Below are 15791 nucleotides of genomic sequence, written 5' to 3' on the forward strand. Positions count from 1 at the left end.
TGCAGAACCAGTCTGCCTTTTGGTTCAGCTTTCCTTTTATATGCATTGCTCTTACGGAAGAGAGGGTCCTGTCTGCCTATTCCATTATCTCCATTGCTTTTGTGTGTAGGGTTAAATTCCTCATTCCCCTTGGTTGTTGTTATACACCATAATAGCCATATTGTCCAATTGGACCAGAACAAGTTTGCTGTCTAGGTAGTTCTGGAACTTTCGTTGGGTTCATTTTGACAGCTCTGATCTCCAAAAGGTTGATGTTATGGTTCCTTTCCCTGGGGTTCCCGGCACATCCAGCTGTGGCTAGGGCGTTAGAAGCTTGCTTTATGCAGCGCCTTGAGCTCTTTGGATATGTCTCCCTCAATGTCCTTCCCCTTGGGGTCCCGCTCCTCCTGCATCAAGGATGGCAGTCAATAGTCAGAGTTCCCTGATTCAAGAGGCCCGAGAAGAAAGAAACCTGGGTATGAGCCCTGCTTCCCTTTCTAGGGAACTTACGACTCATTTTAGGACTTGGGGACAGGACCTGGGGCCCCTTAAGGGCTTTTTCATTCTCCATTCCTGTTCTGTCCCAGGCCTTATCCCTTGGGCTTATTGGATAAAATGCTCCTTTTTTTCTTTGGAGTCTTTCCTTACTCTGCTCTTCATCTCCAGATTGGGCATTTCTTTTCTGGAGTCTTGGTTTCTTGAGCCAGGGGACCCAACGTGCCTGTCCAACTCAGAACCCTGTGCCCTAGCAGTGCAAGTGTCAGCTGGCTGAGAACAGGCAGGGCACAATTTGCCCTCCAAAGGGCCTGTAAAAGTTGACTCACAAATAGGGCACCACTTTGATTTAGCTCAGTGTTTGCACAATAGCTATGCCATGCCTTGGGGGGATATAGGAGTAGGGGGGAGGAAAGGCAGAGGAGACTGGCAGGGAGGTACCAGGTATCTGAAACCAACCCACTGGTCAATACCCAATCCAGGAGAGAGAGAAAGGGTGCTTGCTATTCCCCCGCTCCCAAAAAACCTCCCCAAACATATAAAATACAAGTGAACTGTTACTTGACCGCTGCTGGAGAGGCAGAAGATCTGGCAGAACCATAAAGCTGAAGAAGGGAGCATGAGCATGGCTAGCACGGGCTATGCCACAGTTTTGAACTGCTATGGAAACTACAGACAGGAGGAAAATAGCCCATATCAGGGGTCCTCAAACTTCATTGCACCGTGAGCCCTTCTGACAACAAAGTTACTACATGACCCCTGGGGAGGGGGCACGGAGCTCAAGCCTGCTACCCTGAGTAAGGGGAGAGGGGGCTGCAGCTTGAGTCCCGACGCCCCAGGTGGGGATGGAGCTCAGGCTTCAGCTTGAGCCCCTGGTCCCAGCAAGTCTAATGCTGGCCCTGGTGACCCCACTAAAATGGGGTCCCGATCCACTTTGGTGTCCTGAACCACAGTTTGAGAACCGCTGGCCCATATGTAACAGAACTGTGGGAGACGCGGAGCTGCAGAAGGATAGATTATGAAATTCATAGTGCTATCCTCCCAGTATTCACATTGTGCATCAGGTCTACAGGTATATATGGAATGAAACACTCAATTTTCCAGTTTCTCATTTATATCTTCCTAATTCTGTGTGTATGCAAGAGCTAACTGGAAGTAAGAAAACCATAAAGTGGAAAACAAGTATCTGACCTGACCATTAGTTCTGACTTCAAGCCGATGCCATCTTTTGTCAGTCAAGTTCAAGTGACTTGGGAAATGCAGCATCTCAGTGCCTGCACCATGGTTAATTTTCAACACAGGAATGCCATTGGAAAGTTCTAAAAGACCAACAAGAAAAATTAAAAAGTTACATTTTTAAAAATCTATCTGCAAATATATTTTTCCACTTTTGCTATGTTGGTGTATGTATTGACTTGATTAGTTTAACAATTATTGTCAACCACAGGTTACTGGGCTCAGTGAAGGAACTATGTGGTTACATTCTATAGCTAGTGTTATGTAGGAGAAGTTATTGTCTGTTGGCCTTGTTACTTATAATTGTATTAATGAGTATGCTGTTTGTTAATTAATTGTACGTGGAATCTGCTGACTGAACTGTGCAGAGAAAATATGCTGCACTAAACATTTTTTCATGATCAGGCTCTAAACCAAACATTGAAATCTATTCCTTACTAAGGCACTAATACCATATTACATTCTAAAGTAAAAATTCAGACTAATTACGTACATGCATGCATACAGGGTTTGCTATATCCCAACCCCTGTCTAAATTCATAAGTAAATACAAATTCAGCCTCACAGAAGCAAAGTAAAAATCAAGTCATAGATTAATATCCCAACATTTAGGACAATCTAAAATATACACAATTCTGCACACATCTTCTTTCACGAACTCACTGAAAATAATTGAGCAACAATTAAAAATTCATTGGATGTATAGACAACTTTAACTACTGCATATATGGCTTGGATGGTGCTGTGGGACTAGATTCATCCATCAAGTCATAGTCTGTTAAAGAAAACATGTTTCAAAAATGCCTTGAGACTGAAAGAATTTTAAGAAGTAGATTTCTGTCTTCACAAACCACAGAAAATGACATGCGACTGACTGCATTAATCATGTAATACCTGTCTCAAAAGTACCTGAACTCCTTTAAAGCACTAGATATTTCCTTGTGGGATTTTTTTTTTTTTTGTAAATCTGTCTGTTCTATTTCACTTTGATTTCTTTAGCTCTAGGATAGGCTCAGAACCATTAGCGTAAACTAAAAAATACCCACAATATCAAAGAAAAATGTTCTGCTAAAGTATATTTCAGGAGACTTTTTTCTAATTTTTCTAGGGTCTTGCATTCAAGAGACAAACTTTTTATGAATCCATCAGACTGAAGTAAGAATTCACACTATAATTACTATATTATCCATGCAACATCAATTCCTAGAGAATCCTTACTTCAAGTCCCTACAAAGCATTTAGTTATGTGCAATGTACAGCCTACAAGTACCTATTGCCATGAAGTTCTCTGGACTCCCAGGCTCTGGATCTGATAAAGGACCACTGTATAGTAAAAGCCCATCTGGAACCTCAGTAATAAACTCTAGGGATAGTAAGCTCTCAAAACAAGGCCTGATGGGTCGAAACCATGCATATCCATTTCCATGGAAACTGTGCTTAGTCTGCTGGCAGTCAGGTCCAAGAAATGAAGTAGAACAATGACATCTGAAAGAGCAAATCAGAGGAAGGCTAAAGCAAAATAAATAAATGAATAGACAAACTAAAAATACTATAATCAAAACATTTACTTTTAGTTAATCTACCAACCTGGGCTGGATATGATTCAGTGATCTAAAAGTTAAAAGGTCTGTGTCCAGTAACCAATATCCTCAGTCATCTTGACCCTTTTTGAAAAGCTTTTCAACATAAACATTTCCTACTGTTTTCATAGTGACCCTACCCACGGAAGAAATCCCATGAGAATCCTATGAAAATTCTAAAAGGTTAATTGGGAATTAAATCTTGAAATCATGAAAGGAGCACTAAAAAGTGATGGAGCTGTGGAATCTGAAATCATCATAACAACCATTCACAAAATTATTCTAAATTGTTGAAGAACCGCATAGAGAGATGAGTTAACACCACTAACTTATTTGTGTTTTTTCATTGGTTTCCATTTAGGGCCTTATCTTGACAGTCCTTATTCAGACTATACTTTCAATGGCTTCAAGACTGCAGGACCAAGATCAGGCCCTTAATAAAGAACTGTTTTTATTATTAAGTTTACAGTCTTCTGCACATGTAACACTTTTCTGGATTTCCCTCAATTTGAAATGTACAGTTTATTGCCGATCTGAAGGTGCATCTATCACTTTTCTAGTCCTGTATCTTGTTAACTACATTTAACATTTTAAAAAAGAAATAAAAGAGACAGTAAGAAAAGTTGCAGTGCAAGTTTCCTCACCTGTAACCATTAAGAGTGTCAATACATGTCCCACCATTGAGACATGGGCTTCGGGGGTAGGAGGCACAAGACTGATGAACTCGATCTCTAGCTGAACAGGTGCAGACTGCACTGATGGTGATTGTTACAGAGACAAATGACACATTCCCAGCATCCATCACTGTTGGGATGTCACTCACTGTGAAGTAGTTTGTACAACCGCTTCCACCACTACAGTCTATTCTCCCACATTCGTCTACATCAATCTGTGAAATGTTCACTTTTAAAGCTGATTGGATCTAAGAGGAAACGCAGTTTAACAAATCACCAGTCTGTCCCTAATGGAATGTTTTCATTTGTTCCTTCAGTTCTGAAAATCCATACAATCATAAACTTTATGGAATACTTTAATTACATGAAAATTGGTCATTAATAGCCTAGACTTTGTGAGCAATCAAAGTGATTTAAAGGAAATTATATGTATTCAGTGTGCGTGAAAGTTTACAGGAGCAATATTTCCTGGAACTCAATAATTGCTATCCCTGACAGCCGAATTATTAGAGCTGTTCTGGACTGTTAATAATATTTCTAAGGCACCAGAAAGTGCTAGACTGGCAGACGCCAGAGTGCAGGGACTGGGATTGTGCCTAAAATCTTAGGGCAGTGTAAGGCACCCTTCTCTCCACCCTTGCTCACTCATAAAGGGCCAGGTCACAACCAGCAAGAAAATTCCAAGTTAAGTTTTCTACTCACCCTGTTATGCCCACATACTGTAAATCATAAGTTCACTCCCCCAATACAGAAGCATGGCCTGACCAAGGCACATGCACAATTGAATTGAATTCAGGACTGCTGAGTACCCAGCCGAGCAGTGGACATGGCTTGCTACATAGGCAAGTTTTGAGGCATGTGTATCCTAGTTGCATTCAGACTCGCTGACACAACTCCACCACATCTGCATTTACCTCCTGCCATCTCTGCAAGAAGATGCAGTGATGTTCAGTGTGCAGGGTAATGTGGGATCTCTCTGCACAGGATTTCATTTTTTATTTATATATTTATTATTTGAATTACATGACTTCCTCGTTTGCATCATTGCAAGGGTAGAACAAAGCTCTTAGTGTCAAGGTTCTGACCCTTGATCCAAATTCTGAAGCTTTTCATGCACCCATGGAAAGGTCAAAACCTCTAATTCAGTATCAAACGGCATCCTAGAGTACGGTATCCTAGAGAGGCATCACATAGAGGCCAAAACGGAGACTGGGGCCCTATCGTATCGACACTACACAACACAGGCTGTGACCTAAAGACTTACACTCTAAATTGACAAGACAGGCAAAGGGTTGGTGGCAAACAGAGGTACAGAGAAGTAAGAAGCTTGCCTGACGTCACACAGCTGGTAATGGCAGAGCTGAGAATAACCTAGCTCTCCTGCCTCTCATCCAGCTCGCTATGCACTGGATCATGTGTCTCCCAATCAATCAATCAATCAATGAATCAATCAATATTATTGTTTATTTGTGTTATTGTAACACCAAAGAGCCCCAGTGATGGCCCAGAACCCCATTGTGGTCGGCACTGTACAGACACAGAACAAAAAAACCCCATCCCCAGTCCCAAAGAGCTTATACTGTAAGATAAAAGACAACAGATGGATATAGCTAGATGGGGGAGCACAAAGAAACAGAGACAATATAGTTGGCAAAGGAGAGTTTCAAGGAGGGCTTTGAAGGACGATAATAAGTTAGTTTTGTGGATGTTTACAGGGAGTTTGTCCGAGGCATGAGGGGCAGCATGGCAAAAAGCACAAAGGTGTCTGAAAATTTAACTTCTTGGGCTGACCAGAGGCAGTGTTTGGATATTGAATTAGAGGTTTTGACCTTTCTACGGGTGCATGAAAAGCTTCAGGGTTTGGACCATAGTGTCAGAACCTTGACACTAAGGGCTTTGTTCTACCTTCACAATGTTGTAAATCAGGAGTAACTCCATGAAGATAACAGAATTCACCAATGTAAAACTACTGTGAGCTCAGACTTAGGGACTGGTAATTTTATATGTTTAATAAGCTGTTACTTTTAGTGGAACAATGTATGAAAAACAAATTAAAAATAAACTCTAATGGCCAAAAACAAATTTAAAAACCTTCCATTCTTTTCTTCTCTTTCCATGTTACTAGTGCCTTCATTTCAATCTACCATTCTTTTAAGAACTTCGACCCTTATGACTAATCTTCAATACATCCTCATAAATATTATGACATATATTGAAAGAAGGTAGAAATATATCACACAGTGACATGATGTATCCTGTCAATGCAATTATGGGGTATGCAGTCTACACATATTGCTGTTAGTGGGGATTCTGTATTAAAAAGGTTTAGACAGTTTTGCTATACTGTTACAGAAAAACATGGCACAGATAGACAATCATGATTCCTTCAGACTACTCAGATGGATGTCTTTGATTGTACACTAAGATCAGTTATCATAAAGCCATATCCAAAGGAGTGGAACAAATAAATACACTTCATCATTTATTTATTTATTTAAAATGTTAATGAATAATTCTAGCGCTAATTGCCAATTTTCTATGTTTATTGTTAACTGAAACATATCTACAAAAGATAATGGAGGAATTCTATATTTATGTTTTGTTTCTGTAAGTATAGAAAATTGGTGATAACTCATTAGAGCTATTCATTAAACTCTGAAAGGTGATAAATAATTAATAGAAATGCCGTTTCTTCAGTAAAATATGTGAAGCAAAAATTATCCTCTTGTTATCACTACGATGAATCATCCCACTATGTATTATGAAGCAGAGTCTATTTGAAATCAATGTAACTTTCCATATTATCATTGTAATTGCTCTATAAATATACAAGAGAAGGAGCAGTTATTTTGCATGAATAGTATCTGCCTCTCTGATTCTGTGACCTTGGCCATTTGAAGGATTCTAATACTCTATATTGTTGTTTAATAGACAAAATTACGTACTTTGCAGTCTGATAAAAGTTGGGCAGGTGGCGAGTTGTGATTACTGCTCCTGACTGGCTAAGAATTACACACAATCTATTTATTATCACTGAAACCACTTCATGTCTCCATCTCCCCTCCTCTCCCTTTTCTCTCATCTCCCTGTTGTGTCTTATCTTTTAGATCGTAACCTCCTTGCAGCAGGGGCTGTTATTTACTATGTGCTTGTACAGCAGCTGGCACACTGGGGCTTCTTAGACACCAAGGCCAGAAGGAACCACTGTGATCACCTAGTCTGACCCCAGCCCTGTAGAACGCAGGCCATAGAATTGATTTCCCCAAAATAATTCCCAGAACAGATCTTTTAGAAAAAACACCCAATCTTGATTTAAAAATTGCCAGTGATGGAGAATCCACCACAACCCCAGTAAATTGTTACAATGGTTAATTACCCTCACTGTTAAAAATCTCTGCCTTGTTTCCAGTCTGAATTTGTCTAGCTTCAACTTCTGGCCATTCCATTGTGTTATACCTTTCTTTGCTAGATTGAAGAGCCCATAATCAAATATTTGTTCCCCATGTAGGTACTTATAGATTGTGATCAACTCTTTCCTTAACCTTCTCTTTGTTAAGATAAATAGGTTAAGCTCCTTGAATCTATCACTATAAAGCAGGTTTCTAATCTTTTTATCATTCTTACAGTTCTTCTCTGGACCCGCTCCAATTTTTCAACATCTTTCTGAAACTGTGGACACCAAAACTGAAAAAAAAATATTTCAGCAGCAGTCGCACCAGTGCCAAATACAGAGGTAAAATAACTTCTCTTCTACTATTTGAGATCCCCCTCTGTTTATTGCATTAGCTCCTTTGGTCACAGCATCGCAGCAGGACCTCATGTTCAGCTGATTATCCACCATGACCTCCAAATCTTTTCCAGAGACATTGCTTTCCATGATAGGGTCCCACATCCTATAGTATGGCCTACATTCTTTGTTTCTAGATGTATACATTTAGCCATATTAAAATGCATATAGTTTGCTTATGCCCATATTACCAAGCAGTCCAGGTGGTGGCTCAGCATTAGTGATCATTTTCTTCATTATTTCCCACTTCCTCAACTTTTGTGTTATCTACAAACTTTATCAGGTAATTGATAAAAATGTTAAATAGCATAGGGCCAAGAACCAATTCCTGTGGGACCACATTAGAAACACACTGATTCAGTGATGATTCCCCATTTACAGTTATATGTTGAGACCTATCAGTTACCCATTTTAATCCTTTTAATATGTTCCATGTTAATTTTAATTTTATATCATCCTAGTTTTGTAATCAAAATGTCATGCGGAACCAAGTCAAATGCCTTACAAAAGCCTAAGTATATTACATCAACAATAATCATCAATCAAACTTGTAATTTCATAAACATATCAAGTTAGCTAGACAGGATCTATTTTCTATAAACCCATCTTGATTGGCATTAATTATATTACCTTCCTTTTAATTCTTGATTAATCAAGTCAAACTGACAGGGCTATAACTACATGGGTCCTCCCATTTACCCATTTTAAAGATTAATATTTTGGTTGGCCTCTGGGCAATACTGCATAGTAGATATTAAGTAATAATAATAATATTTTTAATATGCGCACACACAAAAATATCACACAAAACTGACCAAAGTGCTATGATTCGGAGGAGGAGACTGCCCTCTCCTAACTAAAAAAGTGGCCAGACAAATTGAAATGGAATTTTGTATAAAAGGGATTGATGAGAGGAAGAAAATTAAACGAAAAAGCTGTGATACAAATTTGTATAACAAAACTTCAAGTGAAGCAAAAAGTAAATCAGTAGGCCTGGTATGCTCTTCCATAGTGTGGCTGTGTCTGCATAAAGGATGCTAGTATAGTTAGTTTATATCTATGCAAACCACCCTAATGTTAAGTTCATTGAATTAAAACTGGGGCACATACCTTGTTTTTAAATGCTGCCATTTCACCATGCACTTTTTCTGGTCTATAATAAGAAGAGCCACCACGAACTGCAAATCTTAAGTTTGTCTGTCTTCCGTCAACGTTCATCATACTGAAGATAGTGATATCACTAGGATGAGCTGAGAAGATTTCTGCCAGTAACTCTTTAAATTTGTCATGTCTGCTTTTCCCATATTCATCTTTCCTTATAAACTCCTCCGCTGTAATACCTGAGATGGGGATTCACAAGTACAATATACTAAAATGAAATGCCTGCAGAGCTTTGGTTAATCTCTCAACTCACCCCAGCCCAACAGCACTAGATACACACTGCAAATGCATCTATCCTACAATCACATCTAAGTAACAGTTTTTCAAATACAGCAGCAACCAAGCTCAAACAGCAAATGAAACTTACCTGCCAGACGTACAGTAGCTGAATTGCGTATGGCTTCATTTTCCAACTCTTTGACATGGATCTGTATTGTAGATATTACATCAGGCCAGACTCCATCTGAAACTCTGATTCTTAAGTTGTATGTCCCCTGAGGAGCATTATCCACCATTACCAAAGAGCCAGTCCTTTGATTTAATTTGAAAAACCTAGAAGTAAAGCTTCAAATCATGAAAAGCCTAATAAGTCAAACCAGAAACATCCTCTACTCATTATTGAATTGGTTTCTTTCAGCATACACGTTCTACCATATGAGGGCCTGACCGAGCAACACAGGTATATGGCCTCGTAAGCTACAAAAGCCCTAGAAAGTTGGTATGGAGGATCCGTGGTCAACTGATGGGTACCAGAGCCCAATCTCAGAAAGGCACTAAAAAGAAAAAACTTCGTACTGGGAAGTTGTGGAGAAGCTTGGGAAGAGTTTATAAAAATGAGTAGCTTTTCTGCAATTCCCAAGCCCATGAGCTTTCCTCTCCTGACCCAGAGCGTGTAGTCTATAGGAATTAGTACAGCTTTATGGCTCAAACTCAGGAATACCCTTGCACAGGTCCCAGTGGTGAGTAGGGAGGAGTGATAAGAGGAGGGAGCAAACTCTCTAGTCCCACACTGGTGCCTGTCAAAGAGAAGTTTCAAGGGAGATGTCTTGCATCGTGCCCATGAGCTATGATGAAAGGGGCAGTTTTGAGTGGCTGTGGAGGTCTACTATGGCCAGGTCACTACTACGGAATAGTACCCTCTTATGGTTTAGTACCCTCAATGGCTGCTGACAGGCAGAAGCTCCAGCTGCAACTCTGGGCTCGCTAAAGCTTTAACACCTTCATTTTCTAGGGAAAAGAAAGCTTGGTTTTGTTTTTATTTTGGGAAACAGAGACAAAGCCACTTCAGAACTACATTTCTGCTAATGGCACCCCACATTTTGTGATGTGGGCAGATGAATTAGTATCGTCTAAGGGCCCAGTTCAACACTGGTATGAACAGACACAACTACAAAGAATTAAAACAAGTTGTGACTGCTTATGCAGTGGGGAATTTAGCTCTAGGAGGAGATCATCCAAATTCACTTTCACTTGTGATATCTTGCGTTATTCTACTCTTTGCTCATACTGGTTGCCTTTATGCGATCAAATACAAATAGACTATAACACCTGGGGGCGGAAAGGGAGGAAATGAAACTGGAGCCTATTTTTATTTTGGGTCTAATACAAAGCACACCCTTAATGCCTAGGAAAAGTAATGGAGAGCTCTACTTAAAAATGAACAGCATGATGTGGCCCTACATTATTTGAGATGAAGATAAATATTGTGTACACCACCAATTCCTTGAAACCTAGTTATATCAACAAAAAAGAACATTCGGGAGGTACGTTCCTTGTTGCATGGGATAATCCTGGCTTTTACACATATAATGTACACAGGGAAATCTCATGGTGAGTAAAAAAATTACAGAAGCATAAACATTAAATATTACTCAGTTTGACACAAATACAATCCTCACTTGAGCATTTTTCCTTCAGAGAGAAATGTTTTATTGTCCCAGTCATCCTGATCTGGTGCAAACACTTCCCCAAGCACTGTTGTTGACCATTTCCCTGTTGAGATAAATTATAATAAATCTGCATTTAATTTTTGGTTTTCAAAGGATTTTAAATTCCACTGCATTCATTACTTCATTTATCATTTTCATATTCCTGTTTGATTTTGGTGAAGGTTATGATCCAAGGCTCTTAAACAATGCATAGCCTGTAGTCTGAGCTCTCCTCCAAGTGCACCTGGAAAGCTGGGTAAAGACCACAGACATTGCATAAAGGAGGGAAAAAACCCACAAATAATCAGTAAAAAGAAATAAGAATATAAAACTACAGTATATAAACTGATCTTTTGAGACAAAAAGTTACTAAACCAGAAGCTGAAGACCCAGATGCTCCAATCTGGGGAAGCCATTTTACTCTGCATCACTAGCAAAATCTGCATATAAAGCCATTACTGCTACTCCAGTATTCTGCACCAGAAGAGAATCAGAATAGCAGCTCTCCCTGAGCAAGGAAAAGAGAGAGCATTGGCAGGATGCCTCTATGCCATTCCAATTCTTGGCTATGTTTTCAGCCCCCTGTGGCTCTTGTGACCTAGTGTAAAGTAGAACAGCGGCTTGAACACAGCAAGACGAGCCTGCAGAGAGCAGCAGTGTGATCAGGAGAGTAGAGAGTGAGCTTTAACACCCCTTTGCACACCATACTCTGTGCAGTTTAGTTATAGTCGTGATCTGGCAAAATGTGGGTGCTGAGATAAAATGGTGATGAGCACGGTAAAAGAAACCTATAAGTAGAACAGAAATTGAATAGACTATTTTTAAATTCAGAACTTCAGAGTCTACCCTACTTAACCTAGCCTGCTCTACTGTAGAACTTGCTTACACTGGCTTTTGGTTTAAGTGCACCTAATTCAACAAAATTAGGTGCATGCTTAATTCAATGCAAAATAGTTTTCTTTACATATTGGACCTCCTGCCACCAATACTCACCAGGCATGCTGGCAGGGTAACTCTAACCTAGATATACAGTTAAACTGTGTCTTCATTTCAAATGCTTTTAGGATGATGAGCCATCTCGCACAAAACAAGCAATTAATAATGGACACAGGGATACCCTACGATCTTCACTTCTTTATTTTATGGGATTTATTTATTTTTCATTGTATTAAAACCAAAGCAACAAAAATATACTTATGTATTAAAATTATATATTTACCACATACTAACAAAGAAATTGCTGGAATGCATAGCTACAGTTAAAGCTTCCCAGTGCTTTCATTCTAAGCCCCTATTTTCAGTCACTTGTTAAAAATCCCCTATTTTTTTTTCAGGCTCTGCCCAAGGGGAAAAAAATTCCCCCGCAAAATGAGTAGAGTCATTTTTGGAAACAGAGAGAGCAAAAAAACACTTTTTGCTCATTATTATTGTTCTTGTATAGACAAATACATACATGTTTAAAAAACAAAAGATAGATAATTACAAATATATAAATCTTCCTCAGTAGATGATGCTTTCACATTATGACCCAGACCTTGCAAACAGATGTGCCAGCATGAGCCCATTCAGTCATGACTCTGTATATCTGTTTGCAGAATTGGATGCTTAATCTATAAATATACAGAATATTAAAGATACAATAGCAATAACAACTTAAAGAAAAAATTACTAATAGCAAGTAAAATTTTAACTTTTCTATGCATCTGGCTCCTTCTCTGTACACCACCTACCTCTATGGGTATAGACAAAGATTTCCTTATAGCCAGCTTCATGGCTGTTATCATTTTCATCACCAACTGTTATGGTCAAAGTGTTTGTAGCACTCATAGATGGATTCCCACTATCTGTTATAATTATAGGCAGGTGGAACACCTTCTGCTTTTCTCTGTCAAAGGACCTTAGTGCTGTAATGGTTGCTGTGTTATTTCTGTTGTCAGTAAGAGAAAAATCCAAAGAATTCTGATAATCAGGTGGCAGCAAAAATGTAAACGGTGGCCCATTTTCATCACTGTCTGGATCCACAGCATGCAGCAGCTTTGATGTATAGTTCATATACACCAACTGAGGTCCCACCACATTTTCCCAAACAATGGGCATATATGATGCCTCAAACCTTGGCTCATTGTCATTAATATCTAGCAAGTTAATCAGGACTGTAACACTTCCAGTTTGGGCAGGAATCCCTTGATCTGAAGCCTGTATGATTAAATTGTATTGCTGAATGACTTCACGATCCAGGGTACTTGCAACAGTCACATGACCATCTGGGTCAACTGCAAACTGTCTGATAGGATCTGAATCTGATTTAATAAAATAGATAATGTCCCCGTTCAAACCAGAATCCTCATCAGTCGCTCTCACTGTGGTGACTGTAGTTCCCACAGGTATGTTCTCAAAGAAAGGGTTAGTTTGGATAAACTGGGAATTGAAAACTGGGCTGTGGTCATTACAATCTTCAACTTCAATCAAGCAGGTTGCAACACTGGAAAAATCAAGATCTTCCACTTTAATCGTAAGGTTAAACCACCTTTCATGCGGTTTCTCATAATCCAGTTTCTTTTTCAATCTGATAGTTGCATGTTGACCTTCTTTGTTACTTTCAATGTAAAACTTCTGATCTGGATCTCCCCCAATAATGCTGAATGTTAAGTGAGCATTTTCCCCAGTGTCTGCATCTGTAGCTGACACTTTCAGAACTTCTGAGTTGACTGCACTATTTTCAGGAATCGCTGCCTGCCAGACCTCCTCAACGAATTCAGGTATATGATCATTGACATCTGCAATCCAGACAGTGGCAGTACCAGTTCCTGTCAACCCTCCCCCATCTCTTGCCTCAACAGTAAGGAAATATTTATCAGTCTTCTCTCTATCCAGCATTCCCGCTGCTACACGTATTGTGCCACTATTGGGGGTGATATTAAATAAGTCTGTAGCAAACCCAGTTTTTACATTGTCAATTATCCTATATGTCAAAATTGCATTAACACCTACATTCAGATCATCTAAATCCACAGCTGTCATTTCCATAACCGAAGTGTCTGCAGGAGAATTTTCGAAGACACTCCCATTGCAGTCATCAGGCATGCAGGTAAATATGGGGGAATTGTCATTTATATCCCACACATTAATGATTACATCAGCAAATCCAGTAAGTCCTTCTCCTCCCTCATCAGTAGCCAACACAACAAATCTCCAAAGTGCTCGCTCTTCCCGATCAAGCATCTTCTGTGAGTAAATGCTGCCTGTGTTCTCATCAATTGTGAAGACATCAGTTGCACCATGTCCATGCAGAGAATATCTCAAATCGCCTTCATCCATGCTGCTATCAGGATCATTTGCTACAACCTACAAAGGTTTTGCAAACACATACATCATGTTAGTGACCGAATATGCAATTCCTGAATTATATCCTATCTGCTACTACATCCTATCACAGATGGATAGTTATAGACACTTCACACTATAGCAGTATAATTATCTATGTTTTCTTTCTTATTTTTATAGTAATAATTGAACTACAGAATATAAAAAAGCTAGTAGATTACAAAGTTAATTATTTGGCATAAGCAATAGTTCTTAGGGTTACAAAAGATCATCCATGCTTGTTCAATATTAGTGCCACAATCATTTTCTTCACACACACACACAAAAAAAACCCTGCATGCTTCTCTCTCCACTGATGAAATACATTTTCTTTGCAAAACTGGATTTCCCTGACATATTACAACAATACTGGACTATTCTTCTATTGAAATATGACTAACATCTAGAACTCCATATAGTACCTGAAGTATAAAGATGGGTAATCCATCCAGTTCTTCAATCACACTTCCATAGTATTCATTGATAGAGAAAACTGGAGCCTCATCATTTTTATTCACAACATTGATTATGATAATTGCATAATCTTCCCATTTACCATCAGAGGCCAACAAGTGAAGTTCATACATTTTCGCTTCTTCATAATCCAGGGGCTGAGCAATAAAGATGGCTCCTGTTTCTGGTTCAATGTCAAGTACTCCACCAGTGTTTCCAGCTGTGATCTGGTACCTTAATTTAGCATTTGCTCCTGCCAGTACCCAAAGAATATTAAATAAGATATGTATCATTTGAGGGTATTGAAATATACATTTACTTTGTACCTCTTCTACTGGATCACATTATTGATCATTATTAATTGTGTTCTATATTAATCACACCAATCAGTTCTTATCCTGATTAAAATCCACCCACAATGTCCTATCTCATTTCAAAAGTTTCACGTGATTAACTATTACAAGAGAGTCAGTATATAGTACTATAGTTAGGTGGTCTTTTAAAATGCATAGCCAAGTAAAAATATTTACAAGCATTTTTCTATTTCCAGGTCACAATAAGTCTAATATCTATAATAAGTTTCCATGGAACAAAATGTCTCTTGAACTAATTTCAGTGGACTAAATTTTGCCCTCACTTAGTACCCCATGTTGGGTATAGGAAGGCCAGTAGGACTGACCAAGTGTACAACTCATGGCAACTATAGTAAATGGTAACCTGTTTATAACAATAAATTAGCATTATAAAATTACAGAAACATCTCATGAAGTAGTTCTTATTCCAAACTCAGCTTCACAGTTCATAGAGCCACAGATTTTAAGGCCAGAAGGGATGACTATGATAATTCAGGCTTACTTCCTACGTAACAGAGGCTATAGAATTTCAGACACAATAGGGGCTCTTGGATTAGTCCAAATAAAGATATTTTACCTTTTCATTCTGGTTCCCCCCTTCTTGCCTCCAATTTTATTGTCACTCTACTCCCTCCCCACTTCACACCTGCAATTTCAATTACTTAACTTGGCTGAGAGGCCAGAGACAAAGGGCCAGATCCGTAGTCCTCCTAAGGCAGCTTCTCCACCACCACAAAGCAGACTTAAACTCAACACACATGGCCAGCTAAGGAGCTTCCCTT

At 39.1% G+C, this 15791-nt stretch overlaps 1 protein-coding gene across 1 annotated transcript in view; it reads right to left on the bottom strand.

Moving 5' to 3' along the window:
• The window catches only part of LOC125620707 (neural-cadherin-like), a 106244-nt gene that overhangs the window by 22214 nt on the left and 68239 nt on the right, over nucleotides 1-15791 (bottom strand). The window contains exons 17-24 of the mRNA XM_048816763.2: nucleotides 14626-14909; nucleotides 12571-14185; nucleotides 10811-10904; nucleotides 9280-9464; nucleotides 8862-9091; nucleotides 3935-4212; nucleotides 2981-3195; nucleotides 1666-1793 (exon numbers count right to left, since the gene is read on the bottom strand). Of these exons, the coding sequence (XP_048672720.2) occupies nucleotides 1666-1793; nucleotides 2981-3195; nucleotides 3935-4212; nucleotides 8862-9091; nucleotides 9280-9464; nucleotides 10811-10904; nucleotides 12571-14185; nucleotides 14626-14909 (3029 nt within the window). The remainder of the gene's footprint in view (nucleotides 1-1665; nucleotides 1794-2980; nucleotides 3196-3934; nucleotides 4213-8861; nucleotides 9092-9279; nucleotides 9465-10810; nucleotides 10905-12570; nucleotides 14186-14625; nucleotides 14910-15791) is intronic.

This window comes from Caretta caretta, chromosome 12, assembly GCF_965140235.1.
Source record: "Caretta caretta isolate rCarCar2 chromosome 12, rCarCar1.hap1, whole genome shotgun sequence".
NCBI lineage: Eukaryota > Metazoa > Chordata > Testudines > Cheloniidae > Caretta > Caretta caretta.